This window comes from Haliotis rufescens, unplaced genomic scaffold, assembly GCF_023055435.1.
Source record: "Haliotis rufescens isolate VD_foot unplaced genomic scaffold, xgHalRufe1.0.p SCAF_7, whole genome shotgun sequence".
Lineage (NCBI taxonomy): Eukaryota > Metazoa > Mollusca > Gastropoda > Lepetellida > Haliotidae > Haliotis > Haliotis rufescens.
The window spans coordinates 39,590,693-39,616,179 of record NW_025964361.1 but is presented as its reverse complement, the minus strand read 5'-3'; the positions used below and the strand labels follow the sequence as shown (position 1 = coordinate 39,616,179).

At 41.8% G+C, this 25,487-nt stretch overlaps 1 protein-coding gene across 2 annotated transcripts in view; it reads left to right on the top strand.

Annotated features, from left to right (window-relative positions):
• Window positions 1-3,975: 3,975 nt before the first annotated feature.
• LOC124144201 (glycine betaine reductase ATRR-like) overlaps window positions 3,976-25,487 on the top strand; it is a 67,268-nt gene continuing 45,756 nt past the window's right edge. The window contains exons 1-8 of one of the 2 annotated variants that reach the window (XM_046513489.2): window positions 3,976-4,213; window positions 7,883-8,135; window positions 18,334-18,450; window positions 19,730-19,882; window positions 20,452-20,583; window positions 21,565-21,730; window positions 24,253-24,406; window positions 25,008-25,118. In XM_046513489.2, the coding sequence (XP_046369445.2) occupies window positions 7,892-8,135; window positions 18,334-18,450; window positions 19,730-19,882; window positions 20,452-20,583; window positions 21,565-21,730; window positions 24,253-24,406; window positions 25,008-25,118 (1,077 nt within the window). In that variant the 5' untranslated portion in view covers window positions 3,976-4,213; window positions 7,883-7,891. Of the gene's footprint in view, window positions 4,214-7,882; window positions 8,136-18,333; window positions 18,451-19,729; window positions 19,883-20,451; window positions 20,584-21,564; window positions 21,731-23,181; window positions 23,299-24,252; window positions 24,407-25,007; window positions 25,119-25,487 lie in introns of those variants that run through there. The other variant, XM_046513490.2, reaches the window with a different exon arrangement.

Here is a 25,487-nt window from a genome sequence, read left to right as displayed (position 1 = left end):
ATATAAACTAATGTCCAAAAGAAACGATACCACGTGTTTGAAAGGACATTACAAAAAAACTAAACGATACAGACATTTAAAATTGGTATATGGCTTGTGAGTAATGTTTTCACAGTATGTTTACAAAAATTCATTGTAATCAATCCTTTACAATCATGAGGACAGACATGTAAAGACGCGGGGGGGTCCAAAAGTAAAATTTCATTAGAACACAGTTGATGAGTCAAGTGTGGAAAATGTCACAACACACGTCTAAAGTCACGTTAGTACCGGGTATGGCCACAGTGAGCGTCAATACACGCTAGTACACGTCTACGGGCTGATGACGTCAGACGTCTGATGACGTTGTGGGGGGATGCATTGCCATTCTTGGAGGAGGCATTGTTCCAATTCCTGGAGGTTAACTTGAGGCACAGGGCGATTCCTGACTTTGCGGCCGAGAATGTCCTACATGTGTTCGATTGGGTTCATGTCCGGTGAACATGCCGGCCATGGTAAAACGTGAATGCTGGCGTTTGCTAGGATGTTCTGGGTCAGCCTTGCCGTGTGAGGCCTCGCATTATCGTGCTGGAAAATGATACCATTAGGCTGTCGTTGGATGAATGGCACCACAACTGGTTGTAAGATGTTATCACGATAACTGCGCATTCAGGTTTCGTCTCGTTTTGACGTCACCGCAGATTCCACCCCAAACCATTAAACCTCCGCCTCCACATGGCCTGACTTGATGGATGCAGTTCAGTGCCAAACGTTCACCTACTCTTCGGTAAACACGCTGCCGGCCGTCGTTCCTGAAGATGCAAAATCTGCTTTCGTCAGAAAACATGACACGTGCCCAGTTCAACCGTTGTCACCGTCAAAGTCGCCTGGCCCATATCCGTCTGTTGAGTCGGTGTTGAGGTGTCAGGAACGCTCCGCGGTAGGGGCGATGTGCTCGGATACCATGTGCCCGCAGTCTCCTGTACACGGTTTGTCGACTTTTCACGTGTCCCAGTGCCGTCCGTGCCGTTAACGTCGCCGTTACGAAGCGGTTCCGAAGGTGAAGTACCCGGATGTGGCGGTCTTCAATAGGCGTGGTCACCCGTGGTCTCCCGGTTCTCGGCCTGTCTGCTGTCCGACCTGTTTGAGGCAACCGCTGCATTAACCTGGTGATGGTTATGCGCGCGCATCCTAACCTTCTGGCGACGTCGCGGTGCGTAACTCCCTGTTGGAGCATTCCTACCGCTCTCTCTCTCTCAATCGCTGTCAAACGTGGCATTTCTTTTGTGTGCTTTTTGTTGCTGTGATCCCAACGTGTCGGGTCAGCAGTTTTATACAGAAGATATGCACTTGCATTTCGTGTTATAGGACGGAACGTCATTTGGGCAAATTGCACGCTTTTTTCTCAATAGATCAAATGTTCCCGGTTTTATCGACCGAATACATTTGGTTTGGAACGTAGGATACGCAAAAGTAAATTTTCAGACGAAAATTAACTCTTCATAATAAAATATTTAGAAAAATGTGTGGTATCGTTTCTTTTGGACATTAGTTTAGCTTGAATATTGCTGAGTGCGGCGTTAAACAACAAACCAATTTACACATGTAACAGATGTGTCAACCCAAATTCTATATGTCACATTAAAGGTGTATCAGAGTTTTGTATTTACCGGGGGCGGTGGGGTATTCTAGTGGTTAAAGCGTTCGCTCCTCACACCGAAGGCCCGGGTTCGATTCCCCACATGGGTTCAATGTGCCCATTTCTGGTGTTGGACTATTGCTGACAGCGGCGTAAACCCAAACTCACCCACTCACTCTTATTTACAGAGTGAAAGTTTTGTAAAAGCAGTTACCGAATGTATTAAGCTCTTATTTGTTCATAATAGATTACCAGTTGCAGAGATGAAGCTGCCATGATATTGTAGAATTCTGTATTCTTGTTGTTCCGACAGCGGTACCGAAAGACTCTACGTTAGATAATGAATTTGTTGATGCTTTACCTCAAAAGCAAACATTTATTCGAAAGTGCTCCTTTCGCAAACTCACCACGTAGGCAATTTCAAATATTTATTTTACTTGATAAAGGTTTCGAAATGCCGTATTGTAGTTTTAAATATTACAAGAAAGTGTGGCAGTACATTTCAAAATGAAACCCGAAATCCATGGAATTTTGTGAAATTCACATTCCAGTTGAAGACTTCGAAACTTCACGCTTACGTTTTCAGTGAAAATATACAAGTTTCGAATCGACGATCGGAAATCATAAATTGAGGAGTAGATTTTAAGTTTCTGTCCGAGAACCGTATCAAGAAGATAGTATCAACATGACGTTATCGATGACGTCATAATGGTCTGCAAAGCATTGTGCTGCAATATCATTGTAGCGATATCTCCTAGCTATAGGAGATATCGCCTGTTCTCACTCAATCGATATCACCCATGGAAGCTACAGTGGGATGTTAATAATAATACTAGCGCGTGCTTCGCGTATAGTTTAGTACCGCTATTCTGAACTCTCTGGAGCATGTGGGTAATATAGGTTTTAACAACGCACAGACTGGCCAATCAGGTAGCTAAATTTATATTGATATTTGTTTACATGAAGAAATCTGCCCATACTTGTTTTTCTTGATTCGACGACTGCTTTAAACATTAGTGATGTTGGGTAGCCTAGTAGATGAAGCGAGTCGGCAGGTCGAATGCCCGGGTTCGATTCCCACATCGGTTCAATATGCGAAGCCAAATTCCTGGTGTCGCGCAATGATCTGGAATAATGCTAAAAGTTGCATAAAACCAAACTCACAACTCCAAGCACTATGTGTATATAATTGAGCGAGAGGCGTGGGCATACGTTTGCATATGTTCTCTCATGCACACACAGGTGTGATGAGCAGACAGACAGTCAAGCATTTCAGTAATTCAGTGGGATTGTTTCATCTGCATTAATGTATTTTCTAACGCTCTCTTACAAATGTACGTATATATGGATATTGTACAGTTTTACATTTTGATCAATAACAACCCAAATGGAAATCATTAAACGTCCTCAGTTGTCGACCAATAGCCTTTCTCCAAGGCTGTACTGAATGATAAGTGCATGGATGTATAGTAACTCTAATCTGATAAAAGGCAAGTCCAGGGCCCACTTGCACAAAGCGATCTTAGCGCTAAGATGATCGTAACTCCCATACTTTAACATAGGCTGACAATAGTCTTAGCGCTAAGATCGCTTTGTGCAAGTGGACCCAGATCAGGACGCTCGTCTCTTATAGGGAAAACGCGTTCTAATTATTCATATAGACTACAAATAAATTATTTAAACTAATAATTATTGCCTTAGAAACTTGTGCAAGTCTAATCCAACAGCTGTTCTGTGAGACAAGTTGGTCCTTTGCCAAGGCTACACCCTTTTCAGTGGGAAGGTGATGTCAGAAAGTTAAAACAGTTTTGGTAGACATATTGTTAGAGCGGTTAATGTTGGTCCGAGTTCATTACACGAGTATTTTTTTTGTAGCGAGATGTTATTAATCTATACACTGACATATTGTTTAACTGGCACCCGAACAACTGAATATTCGTTAACACTGGACAGCCATATTTAAACTAATTGTCAAATTAATGGTGTGTATATTTTCATGAATCATTTTGATTAACTTCATGTCTCACGTTTAACACATATAGCCGTTTCATTTGAACAGGGACTCTTATTGAGGGTCCTATATAGAGTTGAAACATCACTCTATTATTGCGATCCAACAGATGTCAGTGCAAGCAACATATGGCTCAATTACCCCCCACTCCCCACCCCCACCCTCACTCTATTACTTTAATGCTCAGTTTTTACCCCCAGCAACCCCCTCTCTCCTACCTCCCCCCTCCCACTCTACCAGAACATTGAACACAACACAATATCGCACCATTCATTTACTGTTCCGGCTTGTTAGCGTGCATCACGTGATTTCGATCATACGACGAAACAAGCTCCACGTTGGAGCTCGGTGGCCGAGTTTTTATCATGACACAACACACCGTCGTCTTGTAGAGTTTAAACTCCACGGAAACAAAGAGTGTGACGCTGTATATAGATGCGTCCAGAATTGTCTATACTCTAAAGTCAGTCAGTCGGTCAGTCAGTTGAGGCGACACCATCTATGTGTCAGTCGCTATAGACACGAACGAGTTATAACAGGAGAACTTTATACATCGGTAATCACACAAGGGGACGTTTCTGAAGGTAAGTGTTTAAGAATATGGTTACTCTTATAGATTCATTTAGACACATTTTATTGTAGTTGAGGAAAATTAACAGTGTTATGACATGTCCTTTTAAATCAAGTTAATTATAATGGAATGCGTACAAGTATTTATTGGTAGGTATGCAGGATAACCTATAAGACACTCTAACTCCCTTATGTCGATATATCGCCCAAGAAGATGTTAGTCATTATTTGAACCGTTGTCATGCCGCATGTCTGATATAGGCCTTTTGCTTGTCTCGAACCACTTATAAGTCGACATATACTCGATGATCCCAATGACTTCGAGTTAATGAGAGAAGGTGGGTTAGCCTAGTGGTTCAAGCGTTCACCTGTCACGCCGAAAGCCCAGGTTCGTTACCTCACATGGGTACAATGTGTGCACGACCCCCATTTCTGGTGTCCCCCGAAGCTGGAATATTACTAAAATTGGCCTAAAACCATGCTCACTTACTCGAGTTAAAGAGCACTAAGTAAGACCATGTCGTAAGGTTGTCTGGTTGTAAGGTTATCCATGTTGTCCAACTTATAAGTCGCACATATCGCGACCTATTCAACCATTGTCAGCGACAGGCGATTGTTAGCGATGTAAAGTCCAAGTATATGTTTGCTTATACACGTATAGCGAATGTTCGAGTCATCATTGCTGTTAGAATTGCTCTCACGGCATTCCGTGTTCACATACTATCATATAATACATGTACCGGTGAAAACTGAAATTATAAACAGTTTTGATTTGAAAGAAGGTGAGGTGAGGTGAAATGGGGTTTGACATCGCGTCCAAGATTAGTGACCTTATATAGCGACGTGCATGCACATGTGTGTTACTGCTGGTATGGGGAAAATGGACAAAGTTTTACAACTATTTTATCACATTACTTGTCACATATTAAGGATTGGAAATAAGGAAATATTACAACTCATGGACAATGTTCCAGTATCTTAAACCTGCCAATGGTCAAAGCATATCAGATATATTTTCCAGGACCAGTATCTCTCTCATTGTGCGTGCGTGTGTGCGTGAGTGCGTGAGTGCGTGTGTGCGTGCCCGTGTGTTTGTGTTGCTTGTGCTAGTCGGGACTAATACCGCTTTATATATAGTGCTAGCCCACTGAGATACCATGCCGCAGTGTAACATGAATACCCCACTCAGACACAGTATACTGACTCCGAGCCGACCAGTCCTTGTATTTTGGTTATTAGCAAGCATAAAGAGACGACAGTGCGCCTGTCTTTATAACAACGAACTGGAGTGATGATTATTTTTTTCAATTCAACTGTTGTGTTTATTAATTATAAAGTTGATTTATTAGTACATAGTCTAACGCAGTTCTAACAGCAAGGGAGGTGGGGAAGCCTAGTGGTTAAAGTGCTCGCGCGTCACGCCGAAGGCCCGGGTTCGAATACCCACATGGGTACAATGTGTGAAGCCCTTTTCTGGTGTCCCCCGCCGTGAAATTGCTGGAATATTGCTAAAAGCAGCGTAAAACCATACTCACTCTAACAACAAGACAAATGTCACATCTGCTACATATGTATATGACCCGTGAACATCCGGGGTAGAATAGGTCTTCAGCAACCCATGCTTGCCGTAAAAAGCGACTATGATTGTCGTAAGAGGCGACTAACGGGATCGGGTTGACAGGCTCACCGCGGAGATCCATGCTCAGGATGTCAATCACTGGATTGTATGGTCCAGACTCGATTATTTACAGACCGCCGTCAAACAAACATATGTTTATACAAGTCTGTGACGAATCGCCACTTTATCGATTCAGTTTAGTCAAAGGGTCGTTTTCCTGTGTTATACATTATTTTTATATCAGTTGTATTACGATCGTGTTTAGTTAATGTTGTTCCTTGTATATGTATGTATCTGTGCATATAATTACATATAAATAGATAGCCAAATATACCAGTTTGCCTACACAACCCTTGAACCATAGTATTTTCCCATTCGACAAGCCCTAACTGTAATGTAAATGAAGCAAGTCTAGATTTTCCACACAATCTGAGAACCGCCTCCGTGGTCAAATGGTAGAACGTCCGCCCGGAGTGCGGAAGTTCCCGGGTTCGATCCCCGGCCACGTCATACCAAAAAGACGTTAAAAGATGGTTACTTGTAGTTACCCTAACTGGCGCTTAGCATTAGGGGGCTGAAACAAGGACTGGTCGGCTGGGAGTCAGTATACTGTGTCTAAGTGGGGAATTCATGTTAAACTGTGGCATGGTATCTCAATGTGCTAGCACTATAAATCGGCATTAGTCCGGACTAGTACACACACACACACACACACACACACACACACACACACACACACGTGTATGCACGTCGCTATATAAGTGTAATAATAATCTTGGACGCGACGTTAAACCCCATTTCACCTCACCTCACAAGATCTGAGACTAACATTGGTCTCCTTTTCAATTTAAATGTAGTTTGCTTGTTTCTCTGAAAAATACATTATCAGAGACGATGCATTAGTCTATGTACCAGTATCTGACTATAATTACGAGACAGCATATTGTGTTCAAGGTTCAATGTGATAACGATTACTTGCAACATGTGTCCCTGTACTGTATGATTGCGTTTCCTTCTTAGCACGTGGTGTAACAACTCTGTACTCGCCTTGTCACGACTGACGCTTAGTCCCTGAACATAAATACATTTTACAGAAAAAAAACACAACTCCATTTAAATTGATAGGAGCCACGGTGAGATGGGATATTCAGAACCTGAACCTGTGGAAAATCTAGACTTGCTTCATTTAGGGCTATAGCTGAAGGGCTTGGCGGAAGGGGAAATAATATGGTTCAGGCACTGTGAGACAGATTATCTATCGCCTTGTTGTTCAACGTCCAAAATTATTATCAATAAAAATAATAAATGATATATTTTGGCGACCCCCGACCCCACCCCACCCTCTTGCGCTGTGACAGAGGTTGGCAAGAGTGAGCTTTAAATCACATGGCTCCAAAGAAATCCCGGCTGATTTTAAGGCTTTTCAACCAACACTTTTTAAATACTCTATTAGCTCCGAATATTACAGCTTGAAGAGACGTGTTTAGTAGGGCTACAACGAATAACCTAGGAGGCGAATACGATTCGTATCATGACTATAGGGTAATGAATACGAATATTAATTAACGAATACAATAATAAGTCAGCGGTTGATGTATTATTTGTCATATTCAGCATGTTCAGTGAGCCCACCACTACATAAATTATTTGACATGTTTTGTTAATTATCTTTATTATATATTTACATACTGCACTTGTCCAGGTACTTAGTCTTAGTATCTGCTCTAATGCTACAATGGCCAGTGACCAAATTCCTGTCAAATTAAATATTATAAGAGTGTTGTCTTTAAAGAAACCTATGCATATCACATGTTCGTATGGACATTTAGGTACAGGGTATGTAAATGCACATGATTGCATATTCATAAATATTCGATTCTAGTGGCAACGAATAACGAATTCAATTCACGAATGCATACGGTTCGATTCACCGAATACGCGAGGGAATCGTATAACGGCCCTAGTGTTTAGCATTTCAAGAGAATTTGGGTAATTAAATGTTGGGCTTGCTGAAACCAGCATTTTACAAACTGAAGACTGTAATGCGTGCATCGTTCTCTTGCAGACTGTTATCATGGAGTACGAAAAAGAAGGTCCGTTGCACGAGATGTTTTCACGTCAAGCTCGTGCAACACCGGACAACATGGCGCTGATTTCACTGGATGGACGTGAAGTGACGTTCCGTGAATTGGATCAGTGGACGGATATTTTGGCAAGGAAGCTCGTGATTTGTGGAGTAGCTCCTGATTCTTGTGTCGGGATCTACATGGATAAAAGTGTAGAGTTCGTCACGGCCTACATCGCCATACTGAAAGCAGGTGAGGTGCATGCATGGGTTACTACGCACAATTAAACCACTATGATGACGTCACGCTATTATGTTGTTGCGGTTGATTCTGAGCCAGGAATTCACTGGCCATTCTTAATCAACGTGCATGTTTTAATGCAAAACTGAAGCAACTATACATCGTTATTAAAGTTATAGAACAATTATATGTCAACCATAACCTGGTTTAAGTTAGAGAAATCTCCCGAATCTGCAGCCTGGTTCCCTGGGTATGCTGCGCTGGCGCTACACTGAGCGCCAGCGCAGCATACCCAGGGAACCAGTCTGCCAAAGCTGTTGATTCCGGAAGTTGAGAAGTGTACTTGACTTGTGATTTCTCCATTATGGAGATTCCGGCAACAGGCCCCAGTAATCTATGCCACATCGTACGGGTGGCCCTGCTCGGTGACTTGTTGGATTGATTGTTGCGTACCACTATGGCCCAGTTCGTTGCTCATAACATCAATCGCTGATTTGCCTGACCCAGACTCGATTATTTACCATTCGTCATCACTCGCCCCTTCCCGTAACCTACAAGAAGACACGCCCCCCTATCGATGAATGTTAAGAGTTAACACCGCCTGTAACAACACTCTGTTCGACAGATGGTAGTTAGCACATTCGCAGCAACGATCGTTTCGTGGAACAGGCCACAGAACAATGCTTTTTTATGTCTCCCTTTTCCAGACTTCACACCTGATGTGTCCCTACAACAATAGCCCACGTCGTCTATTGTATGACATCTCGTCAACACGTGTATCACAATTACCACCTGTTTCAGCAAAAAATATCATGAATAACTCAATACTATTAACAACGCGTTGGTGTATACGTTAGAGACGCCAGTGTGGTTAATTATAAGTATTTGCATATTCCTAGTTTCAAGGTCTCCGGTTCTCGGTAGGAAGTGACAACATCAAGTCTACAGCTTTCCGTATACAGGTTTGCCTTATACAGGCGATATATATACAAGAAGCTATGTGTGCCAGGTCGGCAAATAGATGTCGTGGCTGTGGTGTTGGTGCCTCGGAGCACCTACCCTAACCCTTGCTAGGCTAATGGTGAAACCTTCCTCTTCGCCTCTGGACTAAGGCGTATATATCTAAGGTCACTCTACACGTATTTTAAGTCATAAATATAAACAACACTCATGAGAAGTATCACAGTTCGTTCAGATTGGCTGAAATTAGTTATACAGGACATTGGTGATGAGTATTAACAATGGGGTTTAGCACGTATTAAAGGAATGGTAGAGAAGTGATTCTAGACACATACATGCCATGGTATGAAATGTTCCTTCAGGCAATGGTTGTCGCCTATGGTGCCACAATTCGATCATGGGTTCGAATCCAGCATACCCGTGCTCGTGATGTGGCAGATTGGAGATTTAAAGAGTGCTTCAAGTCATTGGGGATTGCGCACACGATAGAAGGTTTTCTTTTACTACGCCCAAGGATACATGTTTCTTAATTATTCTTGTAACAATTGTGAAGTTCAATCGCAATGTAGCTGGAATTGTGCTTAAAGCAGCGTTACACTAAACTTACTCACTCACTATAGCTGAATATAAGATACCTACGCGATAAATCGCAAAGAACAATGAAGAACGAACCGTGGTTTATTTCACGATGAAACATTGTTCTATCATGACTTTATTTCGGGAGATTCGAACATGTGCTCGTCAATTGATGACGTCGTATATTGGACGACATTATTTTGAGGGGGAGTGTCTAGAGAGTTGTTCCCCATAGATGTAGCTGGGCTACGCAGATAAACGCAGTAGCTGCAGAGGCCAAACGATCGCATCCAAAAGTGGGAGAGATATGACAATCGGTATTAGGCGAAAAGGTACAGATAATCGACGTGAGGATTGTGAGAATATGCGGGAAATACCAAACTTAACCCACCTGTTCGTAAAATGGACTTGTCCGACATGGCCGAGGTCAGATTCTATTCAGGGAGTCATCGTTGTTAAAATTTGGGTAAACATTTTTAAAGCTGGTACATTTTATCAACATTCTTAAAGAAGCTGTACATAATGTTGATATCTCATGTAAGAAATACACGACGAGTGGGAGTTGTTTACCGTACAATAAAACACTGCAGGTAGAATAAACCACTCGGGGCTGCGCCCTTCTTGGTTTATTTTTCCTGCAGTACTTTATTGTATGATATACAACTCCGACTCGTCGTTTATATCTTAATTTAAGATTGCTGAAACATTTTCTATACTGAAACGGTTTGGCAAGCTCTAGACTGGCCTGTCTGCAGAAAAATACAATATCATCTGGATAATACAGGAAATCGTTAGACCCCCGGGCATTATAAGTCTGCTTAACCCTTGCCATCCAAAAACATTAATATTTTAATATGTGATCATGTTTATGAAAAAAATAATACAAAAATGATATCTGGTTTGAGAGTAAAGTGAATCCATCCCAAACACGTGCTTTCCCATGATATTACGTTATAGGGTTAACATCATTATCAACATTTATCAAAGACCTCAAACGAAACTGCCGGATACTGTTTAGAGATAAGGGACACCATGAAACCAAGTGTGGCGACACTTCTGGTAGATGCTTATCCATATGCTCTTTAAAGAAGGATGAAACGCTTAGTGGTAATAGCGTTTGCTCGTCACACCGGTGACCCACAACCCATGCTTGCTGTGAAAGGCGACTATGCTTGTCATAGAAGGCGACTAACGGGATCGGGTGGTCAGGCTTGCTGACTTGGTTGATGCATGTCATCTAATTGCGTAGATCGATGCTCATGATGTCAATCACTTGATTGTCTGGTCCAGACTTGATTATATACAGACCGCCGTCATGTAGCTGGAATATTGCTGAATGCGGCGTAAAACAACAAGCGAAAAACTTAAAGTGGCTTTAAGCCTAACTGACTCACATCAGGACGAAGGGCGTGATACCTATCAGGGCACCGATATTTCTGTCTGGGACTTTCAGTCCGGTTTAACGCCTGATTTGGCCCGAAACGATATTCAGTTATAATATGGATCTTGCTGTGATTTCCACTAGTAACGGGGTTTTACTGAAATCGCACCTGGCATCAATCCCCATGACGTCTAAATACTCTTGGTACTTTTTAAGTCTCATTGTAAAAAGGATTTCATTCGTAGAAGAATTTGTCGCCTTTTCGAAAAGCACTGCATCAGTCAATCTGCGCCTATTCTCGAGGATCCAGTGTAATAATACCCTGGACCAATTCGTCACCATAGCTTCGTTTTGAGTCCGATTCAGACCGCCACCGTGGTCTAGTGGTAGAGCGTCCACCCGGAGAGCGGAAGGTCCGGGGTTCCATCCCCGACCGCGTCATACCAAAAGAATGTTAAAAGATGGTACTTGTTATTACCTTGTCTGGGGCTCGGCATTAAGGGGCTAAAACAAGGACTGGTCGGCTCGAGTCAGTATACTGTGTCTGAGTTGGGTATTCATGTTAAACTGCGGCGTGGTATCTCAGTGAGCTAGCATTATAAATCGGCATCAGTCCGGACTTGTACAAGCAGCCACACACACACACACACACACACACACACACACACGTGCATGCGCGTCGCTATATAAGTGCAATAATCTTGGACGCGATTGGACCCCATTTCACCTCACCTTGAGTCCGAATCGAATAGCACGACGCTGAAAATCTGTGTTAATTACAGATAGAAGCGATGGAGATGATGACGTCATTTCCGAAACGAATCGATGGCAGCGAATGTTCCCACGACGTTTATCAACAATGGAATGGCTATACTAGTCTATAATACACTGGTTAATGGAGGGTGTTCAGTACTTGTAGCGCTGTCTGTGCCTGAGGGGAATGGTTTCTCTCATTTCACACATTAGCGTCTTCCAACATTCATCGGAAGACAACATAAGTGTGTGTGGTGTGACAAGAATTATTGATTATTTCATACAAGGATATAATCATTGACCTAAATTCGGATTTGGTCGCTGAATGGGCGCAGTTGTACGGCCGGAGGCTTTTTAAACAAACGGCGTTGATCTGGCCCCGTTCTCAAACAGTGCCAACTTAACCCACTGATCAATATCATCGTGACCTGCATGTTTCTTCCGGGGTATATCCATTCATACTCCCGACCCGTGAAGATCCGGGGTAGAATAGGTCTTCAGCAACCCATGCTTGTCTCTCCATGAAGATCCGGGGTAGAATAGGTCTTCAGCAACCCATGCTTGCCGTAAAAGGCGACTACGCTTGTTGTAGGAGGCGACTAACGGGACTTGGTTGATGCATGTCATCGTATCCCAAATGCTCATGATGTAAATCAGTGGATTGTCTGGTCCAGACTCGATTATTTACAGACCGCCGTTATATAGCTGGAATATTACTGAGATATTGTTTGAACTTGAAATTGACGTTTTTCTTAACGAATATATTCATAATACTTTGGCAAACTTAGCAACATGTAGCGACAATTACCGATTGATCCATTATAAGATGGAATAGTTGTCAAAGATCAAAGAGCTCACCAACACTGCCATATTTGAACCACCACAGCGACTGTCATTCTCAGTTTGCTGTACAGAATCATTATTTCATTATTGGTTACATCATTTGGGCGTTCACTGCATAGGACCATATACTACAAAACAAGATAAAGCTGCTAGAGGATCAAGAAAATTAATTTTAACGTTTAATATATTTTGATGATTTAAATTAGATCACTACCACTGCTACTATTGTCTCTAAAACTCTAAAAGCATATTTGTCTCGCATAACGCCGCACTCAGCAATATTTCTGCTATATGACGGCGGTCTGTAAATAATCGAGTCTGGACCAGATAATCCAAGGATTGACATCATGAGCATCGATCCACGCAATTGGAATACGATGACATGCATCATACCAAGTCCGCGAGCCTGACCACCCGATCCCGTTAGTCGCCTCCTTCGACAAGCATACTCGCCTTTTACGGCAAGCATGGGTTTCTGAAGGGCTCGCATGTTATCACCCGTTGAAGTTATAGTCTTGAATTGTGTTTCTTGATTAGGATCTTGCGTGTATATCAGTCTCAGGATATAGAAATTTATGTTACAATTATTCATACTCCGTATTTGTATATTCGACATACATGAATACTTGAATATTTGTGTAATCCTTATAAAAAAGGACACATGTAATTTTTTCCTCATTAAAACGTAGCCTTTAAATCAATACATTATGTTCCAACACTACTCAAACAAGAGACTGTTGAGCGTACTCGGGGATCGATGGAGGTGGTGGCAATTATTTCACTGGTGCTATCCTTGTCCACGCATAAATCGATCACACTCCGATTCTATGGCGGGAATTAGCACGTGTGAATGTTTCATTTCCCCTGTATGTAGGAACAGCACACGTGACCATACTCTGAAAGGAGAATTTAGCTAAACTAAGATTGCGAAATGTTTAATGGCAATATTCCCGTATGTATGGAAAATGGAAAAGTGTAAGTATTCTATTTATAGTGTCTTCTTGGAAATGCGACCTGTGAAGATCCGGGATAGAATAGATCTTCAGCAACCCATACTTGCCGTAAAAGGCGACTATGCTTGGCGTTAGAGGCGACTAACGGGATCGGGTGGACAGGCTCGCTGCGGAGATCCCTGCTCATGATGTCAATCACTGGATCGTCTGGTCCAGACTCGTTTATATACAGAACGCCATCAAACAAACATATGTATATACAAGTCTGTGACGAATCACCACTGACTTGATTGATGCATTTCATCGATCTCAACTGCGTGGATCGATGCTCATGATATTAATCACCACTGACTTGGTTCATGCATGTCATCGATCTCAATTGCGTGGATCGATGCTCATGATATTAATCGCTGGATTGTCTGGTCCAGACTCGATTATTTACAGACCGCCGTCATATAGCTGGAATAATGCTGAGTGCGGCGTTAAACAACAAACCAACCAAGCAATCTTTGAAATGCAGCAACTATGTATGTCAAAATAAAACATTCAACTAATAAATTGGGTTAGGGGTTAAGGCGTTCGCTCGTCACGTCGAAGACCAGGGATCGAATCCTCACATTGATAAGTATGTGTGAAGTGCATTTCTGTTGCCCGATGTGACATTGCTGGATTGTTGCTAGGACACGTCACTCACTCACTACAACACAACAAGTACTTTTATCATTCATGAGTTTAAAAAAGAACTTTCGGAAGTATTAAGAATCAAACATTTTCATCATTAATTACATGATGTCCGTAGATGTCTGATTTTCGCCCATGAATTAGAAGGCAAATTGTGTAATTCATACTATAGAATACACAGTACTTTACTTTTTGTTATCTGTTACAATTGAGAGCATTTGATGTAATGCTACGACTGTGGTGATAACAGGGCTCAAGAGGGAGAGTGGAGGATGGAATGTCATGGCGACCTATTCCGCCAGCAGTCACGACTGTGTTGACAAGTATGAAGGTCCAAAGCCAAAGTGCCACAAAGGTCAACGTGTTAACATTTGTTTACATCCGCAATTTGTTCAGATAGGATCCAGCATGCAAATAAACAGCCGCAAAGTGGCGTTGTTGTAACCTGCGAAGTACATAATTAAATGGAGGCACGGATGACCCAGTGACCTCTTAGCGTAGCCAGGTCCGCGGATCGTGGGTTTGAATGGCTTGGTTTGTCAGCGCCATATCGTGCTGGTGGTTTTCACCACCTAATGGCTGAATGACGACAATCTGTATCAGTTTGGGTTTTCCTCCCACATGACGCCGACACGGGCCACAGGAACTCGTCATCGTCCCGCGGCAAAGGTGATAACTGACTTTATAACGTCACTTAACGGGAAAATGGGAAAAGATGGGGAAAAAAAGATTGGGAAAACTCGTATGCTTCCAGATTTAACCTGTATCATATTTACTATTTACGTTTCAACTGTTGATCAAAGTTATGATTAAAATATTTGGAAACAATAAAAACGACCCCTTTTTTCCATTACTAATTTTGATATATTATCTTATAGAAAATAGTAGCACTTTTCAACACAATTTATTATTGTAAGTATTCTGTGATGACCCCCCCCCATTATCAGTATTGGTCATTAATACTGAAATAAACATAACTATGTAAGTGTGATTAATTAAGACATTTGATTACGATAACAATCGCGGAATTTTATCTCCAAGCTGTCACCAAATTGTGTTGCTAGCTCAAAGGTCACCTCATTATCTCCGATAGGGACGTGTTATAACTGCCTGAAACTGCCCCAATCTATCCAGTTATGTATGACGTCACAATGGTCGATGCACCGCGATATAAACCGAATAGGTAGTGTTCAATTAAATGTGCATATTTAATTAAATTTGATTGATACAAGGATGAAACTTGATAGTCACATGTTCTGTAGACATAATGGAAATGCTGGTTGTTCAAACACACGCACGTCCACCGGGTGTGTGTGTGTGTGTGTGTGTGTGTGTGTGGGGGGGTCCAATCAGCACCTGGTGTGACCCCCGTGTGTTGTTATCACTGCTCTACATCCCTTGTCTTCCTGCAACGCGTTGGCCAGTTGTGCAAGTGTCGGTGGCGTATGTTGACGTTGACGTTGACGTTAACGTCTATCGGGTTCATCACACAGATCCGGAGTTCCTGAGGGCCATTACAAGACATTGACGTTTGAATTATGAAAGAAGTCAACAGTGACACGAACTGTGTGTGGTGTAGCGTTGTCATGTTGAAAACTCCCTCTGTCGGTTAATAACCGGAAGAAGGTAACGTTGATGAATTTGGTCGATGAACCAATTTTCTGTCACCACCGCCAAGTCAGATCGTGTGTAGGATATGGCTCCCCACACCATCAAACTTCCGCTACCGAATCTGTCGACCTCTCGAGCGCAGTTCAAAACGTTCATTTCGACCCCCACACCATCACACTTCCGCTACCGAATCTGTCGACCTCTCGAGCGCAGTTCAAAACGTCGACGTCTTCCAACTTGGCGTTGGAGAAGAAATTGTGATTCATCACTAAACCAGACTCGCCGCCAGTTTCTCCGAGTCCATTCCTGTACTCCATCTCGTACGTTGTCGTCGATGCCAGCATCTCAATACAGGGACAAATACCGGTCTTCTGGGTCTAATTCCCATCCCCGCAGACGATTCCTGATTGGTCCAATACCCAGCTCAAACTAAGCACGTGTCCTGTGGTTTTCGTGGCAGTAGCATATCGATGACGCAGGTGAGATCCCGGATGTAGCGATGTGGTGAAGGGGTGGTGACTATGTCTACCTATTCTCGGACGATCTGGGGTTGAATTGAGGCGGGTATACCGATCCAATAAACGATATGTGGTGTCCTGGTGAACGTTGAAATGACGTGCAACTGCAGACTGGCACTCCCCAGCTTCAAGACGTCCTGGGGCGGTCGGGTAGCCCAGTGGTTAAAGCGTTCGCTCGTCACGCCGAAGACCCGGGTTCGATTCCCGACATGGGTACAATGTGTGAAGCCCATTTCTGGTGTCCCCCGCCGTGATATTGCTGGAATATTGCTAAATGCGGCGTAAAACCATACTCACTCACTCACTCAAGATGTCCCGTTGCGATGTTGCGATTGGCAGCATTCATGCAGACTCGGCAAAGTGTTGACTGACGTTTGACCTTTTATAGTCACTGTCACTGCACATGATTGTCACAACTTGCACGAGCATTCTGCTTTTAATATCCTTGCCATGACATTTGCATCGTGCAGTCTTATAAAAACTGCTGTATAAAGCTACAAAAGTTTAAAACGGTTGGTTTGTACACTACACGAGTTAACGAACATGTGACTAACATCCTTTAGTAAATACATTCTATTGTATTGAATGTTTCACGAATAAACAAAATCAACATTCTCATAATCTCCTATACGTTTCTTTTTTCTTTTCTTTTTTGAAGGGTGTAGTATGAGAAAACAGATTTATTTTTATTTTTAGGGAGCTTTTTTATTTTAGGTTTCTGTTTGGATGGAAAGGCTATATAGAAAGTTCCTATTGTAGCCATTTTCTAGCTCGCGGCAATATTAAAATCTTGAACTTGGAAGGGAACTTGTCTTGGTTTCATTACACCAATTAGTATATACTATTCAAAAGAAGTTAAGGAGCATGATAGATTAACTATAGTAATATGAAAGATGGTCTTTAACTTCTTTTGAGTATTATATTTGTTCGTTACATATGAGTCAGCAACATTAAAGCTATGTCACAACAACCCACATGTAAATACATGTACTCGAATCTTGGTAAGATAAACAGGCTGTTGATATGAGCAATGGGCCCTGCCGGGGGTACGATGACACGCAATAAGCAAAGTCAACGAGGCTGAGGTCTTACGACTTGCATGGGTTGCTGGGGAACACCTCTGATCCGGTCACGAAAGGGTTGCAATTTAATAAAATCAAGTCGAGTTATTCAAACCAACCCAAGTTTGACGCTGTTTTCAATAGTATTATGTTATATCCGGGTGTGTCGCCTTCACGTGGTAGTCGCAAGTGATGCGTAAATCCATACTCACTCACTCACTCACTCACTCATTACGAGGATGTTCATTTGGGAACATTCCATTTTCTGATTTTTTCACAAACAGAGTACATATCAGAAACATAGGACTGTAATAAAAACAGTATGGCGCTTTCGTCCGCTCTGTGCGAATACTGCTAGTTAAATATATCTATATACGAAGGGAATATTTCAGATCTGACTTCGGGCAAAAACATATTGATGTCAAATCTTATAAATACATACGTCAGCAATAAAATCTTCACAAGCTGCTTATTGTAATCATTAACACATTTAAAAAAGCTGCAGACAAGTATACGAAATTAGCAACATAATCAGCGCATTAATGCAACACAATCCGAGTCCAGGCTATTATATTTAAGTGAGTGAGTGAGTGAGTATGGTTTTACGCCGCGTTTAGCAATATTCCAGCAATATCACGGCGGGGGACACCATAAATGGGCTTCACACATTGTACCCATGTCGGGAATCGAACCCGGGTCTTCGGCGTGACGAGCTTTAACCACTAGGCTACCCGACCGCCCCTATTATATTTAAGAGTATATACACTAGACGGGTTACGCCTTGTTAATTGATAGTGTTCAAAATCTGCATTCACTAGAAACATTCGTCAAATCTACACCCGATTACTCCAAAGAACTAACATTTATTTTCAGGTGGAGCGTATCTGCCGATCGACACATCCTATCCTACCCCACTGCTGGAGTCCATCTTGAAAGATGCACAGCCGGTTGCAGTTCTTACTTCAAAGGATCTGTCCAAGAATGTCACGGGTCGGTTCATTTATTAAAGCGGGATCACGGTCTGATGTCCATTATTAGCACAGATCTAGACGTTGCCACTGATACCATGTATGAAACTGTTTAGTTGGTATAGTTTATAAAATTTGATGATAGAAAGTTCTGTTAGCATTTTGTCTTAAGGTTTTTCCTACAAAATTCGACGAAGATAAAATACTTAATTTTGTAACGTAATTCAATATTTTTATTTCAATTTGTGAAACTTACTTATGTACAAGAAATATTGATAATTAAAGAGATGGGCACTAAAATATTATGTTACGATAACAATCTTAATTTGGATTTGATGAATGTGAGGCCAAATCTTCCATTTTCTGTCTAATGTATTCAAAATGTTATTTCTGTGAACAATATGTATTTCAAAACTAGATCGGTTAATATCTTTGTAACTGAGGAAAATGATATTTAATATTGATATATATGGATGGATCAAATACTTGATAACACCCGAAGATGCATGTTTATTTCCCATAGATAGAACGATCTCTCCATCCTCGATTATCCAGAGTCTATTATAATAAATACCCTGGACCATATCGTCACCATTGCTTCGTGACGCCACCATCTTTCCATAATGTTCGAATCCGGCGTCATAAAGCTGGAATATTGCTCTCGCTCCTGAAGGCTATCAGGGTATATATCCTGACAAATGGCAGTATAATACCCTGGATAATGCCACTTTGAGGGACACCAAAAATGGCCTTCGAGAATTGCACTCTAAAGGGGTGGCGTTCGGCGTCCGTATAACTTGGAGATATATTCATATTATTTTTTGTTTCGCATGATGTCACCGAAGCAGGATGTCCAAACTGTGTTCCTGGCATCCCGGCTGCTCGAATGAAATGTATCTAACACAATAACTGATAACGTCGAAAAAATAGGTCAATCAATATATTTTTTATCCAACATATAATGAGATCAATGTGTGGTTGAACTACTGATTGACAGACACATTTTTACTGCCAGAATCAGACTTAATGGACCGATACAGTGTGAGTGAAGGATGCGCCATTGGCAAATCATAGTTCATGTACTAATCATTAAAATGACATTTGTTTGAGTGGATGAGTGTATTTTAGGGGAAAAGTATTTCTTGTTTACAAAATATATTTACAATTTGTTTGATTAGATTTTGATATTAATATATAATGTGTGTGTGTGCTTGCGTGCGTATGCGTGCATGTGCTTGTGCGTGTGTGTGTAATTTGTAAACAAATACCTAAAAATTAACCAAAAATGTGAACATTTCCAGATTCTCACAAGGTGATTGAATTGGCGGATGGCTGGCAAGATCGCCTACAGCAGCAGATCGACCAACAGAAAGGCGACCAAATGCCCCATGGGGTGACGCTTGACAACCTGGCCTATATAGTTTACTCATCTGGCACAACGGGCAGACCTAAAGGTGAACAAACTCTACCAAATAGAACTCGATGGCAATGGTGTCTTTTTATTCAGAACCTTTGTTTTCAATACAGTGTGCGGTTCATGCTTGGTCAAGAGTTAGGTCGTGGCGCCGATTAAGCAATATTTGAGCCAGAGTGTCGCTGGGACGTGAGCCAATGGGCAACGACAACCAACAAACAAGCAAAACAATAGGTCGCATGAAGGAAAGATCAATAAATATTAATTGTCCATGCATGCACGTTAGGTGTTGATTTTTTTTTTTTATCTTTTAGTTTTACAACCGCTAAGTAAGTAAATAAACTGGCTTTCCGATAAAATATTGTGACTGTTTGACATCAGTAAACTATAGCAAACCTAGAACTGTCGCACATGCATGTTTAGTTCCCGTGCCTTCTTTAGTCAGGGCAATTATCCGTTGTTCTGAAACTATTTAATTATGGAAGCTTTGATTATGACATCATTATTATTATATTAAATAGAATACCGATATATGGTAATTTATCTTGTGACACAGAATGTTATATGTATTAAGGTGTGTGTATAACTGTATATTGGTCTTTCTTGAAGGTATAATGTGTCCCCACCGGGGTGCCGTATTTTCCTACCACTGGCGTCACATCAGTTACCCATATGGGGAAGGGGAAAGAGAGGGCAGCAACATATTCTTTGTATGGGAGATGCTCCGGCCCATCCTAAAAGGTATGCATCAATTCTTTATTTTGCTAAATCCAGAAACTGAAGTTTAGACGTCTGGTTTAGTACATGTATGGGGATATATTCATACGCTCGGAAAAATAAGGGACCTTGCGGTTCACAGATATGTCCATTTGGTTTCTTGCGGCATATTAATTGGATACTTTGACCTAATTCAAAGATATAGTTTTATATGAATTTACCTGATTTTAAAATAAAATTTCCTTTTTTAAAATAATAGAAGAATATCTTCATCAAAACATTGTTGGATTTATAGGTAGTATATGGTAGTATTTATTATTGATATTGGGGGACACGGGTGGCCCAGTTGTCTAAGGCGCCGCGATTCGCTGTTCAGAGTTGCGTCCCTTGGACACGCCAGAAACCTATGATTGTGGGTTCGAATCCCGGTTCGCCACGATTATGTTTCTAGGTTTGTCAGCACCATACCCGTGCTCGTGGGTTTCACCGAAGTGGTAAACGTCCGAGACCTGCATCACTTCGGGCTTTCCTCCCACATTAAGCTGACACGCCGCGATATAACTGGAATACTGTTAAAAGCGGCGTTAAACCTAACTCACTCACTCACTCATTATTGATATTGATATAAGCATATTGTAAACGTGACACATTTCCTTTGCTAGTTCCTCACCGTGTAGATGTTCATAATGACGTGAGATATATGTTTCGTCTCAAAATACTGTGGGTTCGTTTTCCAGTTATCCAAGATGTTGTAATTCGCTTTTCAGAGTTGCGTTTCTGAGGTGTATCAGAAGTCTATCGTAGTTGTTCGAATCCCAGATTCGGCCGGATAATATGTCTAAGTTTGTTAGCACTATATCCATGCTCGCGGATTCAACGAAACTGGTAAATGCCTAAGACCTGCCGTCACCTCCTCCCACATCAAGCTGACACACTGTGATTGTAACTGAAATACAGTTCAAAGCGGGGTAAAACTCACTATTTCATTACCATATTCTGCTCTAGGTGTACCAATGTGTATTGTTCCCAACTCCGTCATCTACGACCCTCACCTACTGTGTCAAAGCATCAGCAACAACGTCATCACTCGCATCCTCTTCACGCCATCCTTGCTGGAGACAATTCTCAACACTGCAGACATAGATTTCAAACAGTCGCTGAAGACGCTCAGGTGCGTACCATTGCGTGACTCGATCGTTGACGTTCTCAAGGTTTCCATTGCCTTGACATCAACTTTCACACGATCAGATTCATGACATTTCTTAAGGCAGCTTTAAATTATTCTAACGCGACTATTTACAGGTATTTATGGAATCATAGAAGGGTCATTGTCGCCAGTATAAAAAGAAATAAAATCTGACAAATTAACCAAAGCGCGACAACGCCACTGTTTTTGTAGAGATGTGCATTTGGGGAATCTTAAAGACTGCTTGAATTCACTTGACCACTGACGACCAACAGTTCCTCTGGGTAAAGTCCCAAAGTACCGTATTCGACATAATAAGCGCCCCGCTCTAACAAGTGCCCACGGCGATATTTGCTAATATATTGGCTAGTGAACAATCCCAATTAGCACCCCTTCCGATTGATCAATGTACACAAGACTTATTTATTCGCGTAAAATACGCACTCGTGTGTTATATGCACCGTTAATTATGGGGAATTAAATTCTGGAAAAATATATCTGTCGTACATAAACATTTCAGGCTGTCAGCATAAACCACGAAATTTATCTTTCAACTCTCTTTTTTTCCACCAAAATAATATTCTAATAAGAGCCCCCTATTTCTAATTTTGAGAGCGCCCAGGGCGCTTATTACGTCGAATACGGTAGTTTCACTAAAGAGCATAGATCGTTGAAGAAGAAATGAGTGAGTGAGTGAGTGAGTGAGTTGGGTTTAACTTCGCTTTAAACATTATGCCAGTTATATCACGGCGTGTGGTTTACTGTGGCGGAAAAGCGGAGAAGATATAATGGCATGTCATATGTAAGGCGTCTTATGCCATTATATTTTATACGTTGTTTATAGACCCGTGAAGTTCCGGGTTAGAATAGTTCATCAGCAACCCGTGCTTGCCGTAAAAAGCAAGTATGCTTGTCGAAAGAGGCGACGAACGGGATCGGGTGGTCAGGCTCGCTGATATGGTTGATGCATGTTATCGTATCCCAATTGCGTGGATCGATGCTCATGATATCAATCTCTGGATTGTCCGGTCCAGACTCGATTATGTACAGACCGCCGTCATATAGCTGGAACACTGCTGAGTGCGGCGTTAAACAACAAACAAATATAGTTATGAAACGGTTATGATAAGCGTATGGCGATAGGGTACGTCCATCCGGGTTCTGGAAATGGTCACGTGGCACTTGAATAGAATGGACTCGGCCAATCCTCTTTAAATGTGTAAAGGACGCAGATAATCATAACCCCTTGCATAACCCCAATACAGATGACCTATTGACGTAATAAGCCTGTTGACATACTGGTTTGGACGGGTTGATCAAACGGCCATTGCCATAACATATACATACTGATTATAAGGCAAAGGTTACAGTTGAACAATTCATTTACCATGTCCCTATCAGGCTGAGTAATATGTATAGTGGAACTGCCCTTCCAATATCACGGGAAGACCTTTGAGACAGACAGGATGTACACTAGCTATTGCGCATCGTGTCTACTCGCTGCTGAGACTGGACTGGGACAGCGAGGACTCAACATTAAGACTATTCCCCAGGTAATGAGATGCATGGCCTATATAACACCTCTCTACATGATATATATGTTAATATGATGTTGATACTCAAACACATGTGTATTATCATGCGTTAATTCCATTTCATTGGACCTCATTACCGAAGGACCCGTAAAGATACGGGTTAGAATTGGTCTTCAGCAACCCATGCTTCTCGTTAGAGGGGACTATGCTTGTCGTAAGAGGCGACGATGCTTGTGGTACGAGGCGACTACGCTTGTCGTAAGAGGCGACTATAGTTTGTCTGTTTGTTTGTTGCTTAACGCCGCACTTAGAACTATTCCAGCTATACGACGGCGGTCTGTACATAATCGAGTCTGGTCCAGACAATCCAGTGATTGACATCATGAACATCGATCCACGCAATTGGGACACGGAGATAATTCCGTTAGTCGCCTCTTACGGCACGCATCGGGCGACTATAGGGATCAAGTGGTCAGGCTCAAAGACTTGGTTGATGCATGTCATCGTATTTCAATTGCCTAGCCGGGTGCTCATGACGTCAATCCCTGGATTATCTGGTCCAGACTTGATTATTTACAGACCGCCGTCATGTAGCTGGAATATTGCTGAGTGCGCCGTAAACAACAAACAAACAAACAAACAAACAATAATCATTACCAAAGACTGTGTTGATTGCAAAACAGGGAATTGTATTTCAGCAGGAAAAGGATACGGATATTTTAATGTATTGAATGTCGAAACTTCAAACATACAGATACAATGTATTTACCATCACCTTTGTAAAACATATGTTTAATGACCCGAAAATCTCATTTACAATATCGAACAACCATTTTTTATTCAATAACATTGTTAATTTAAAGCATGAAATTGATGTTCCCTGCTGTGGTATATTTAATTAGCTTGCTTTTGCATGACGCATCGATTTGTCTGGGAATACAGGTTCATTAACAGACATGTTCTTTGACCCAGACAAATATGGTTCTGTGGTGAGGTGGTGACAACAGCATTGCTGCGAAGGTGCGTCAAGACGTTGCCATGGATACGCTTTGTCAACCTGTACAGCATTTCGGAATGTCATGACGTCGCTTGCGAAGATCTCACAGCTTACTACACCAATAATAAAGTAATAATATATTTTGTATAGGGCGTAGCCAATGTTACCTTGGTTACGTAACTAAATGATGAACGGTTCCAAGGCTTTAAGCTGGAATATTGTTCCAAAAGGTTTGTGAAGAAAAGCGGGTGCTATGTTATCATATCAGTGGTTGTTGCATCAAACAGGGATAAATGTGAAGTGACGTTTACTTACGTGTAGGTAAAATGGTGATGTTTTGTTGTGTCAAACTGTTGCTATTTTCGTTTTCTGATTCGTTAAGGACTGACTTTGATAGGGTAGGGGTTTATTCTGCTTTTGGATGTTGTTCTTGTTATTTGTTGTTTAACACTGCAGTCAGCAATATTCCAGCTATATGACGGCGGTCTGTTGTAATCGAGTCTGGACCAGACAATCCAGTGATTGAAATCATGAGCATTGCTCCACGCAATTGGAATACGATGGCATGCATCAACCAAGTCAGCGAGCCTGACCACCCTATCCTGCTTTTTGTACAAGCCCAGCAATAACGTGGCGGAACCATGTACCTCGATGAGTTCAAGCTGTTACTGGTTTTCTTTTTTGGACACCTGGATTACACACAGTTCAATGTTGTAAGTTCTTTTTTTAGGAATCAATGATGTCGAGAAAGTTTTGTCCCGTCGGGAAGTTGTTACCAGGCGTTCATGTCGCCATCTTGAACGAGGACCAACAAGTTCAGCCTGTCGGAATGCCAGGGGAGGTAAGTGAACCTGGAGGGAATGTATGAAAGCATTTTAACATTATCACTACTGCGGAACAGTCAAGCCAATAACCAATACTGTTAGTATTGATCATTTTAACTGAAGTAGGATTACAGCCTAAGCTTAGCAAGGTTCGGGAGATCCGTCTTCATTGTAGGATTCCGACTATATCATAAGCATTTGTTTATAAATATCTATAAAATAGTGATGGTAACAGATGTTCATGAAAAGAGCAACGTATCCTGCCCCATCTGTGGCACCCGTCACAAACACATGCAAAGGCAAGTCCATTTTCACCTTAAAAAAACACGGGAATATATGGTACAAAATATGGATTCCCACTGCTGCCATAATTGTTTCTCGAGTGC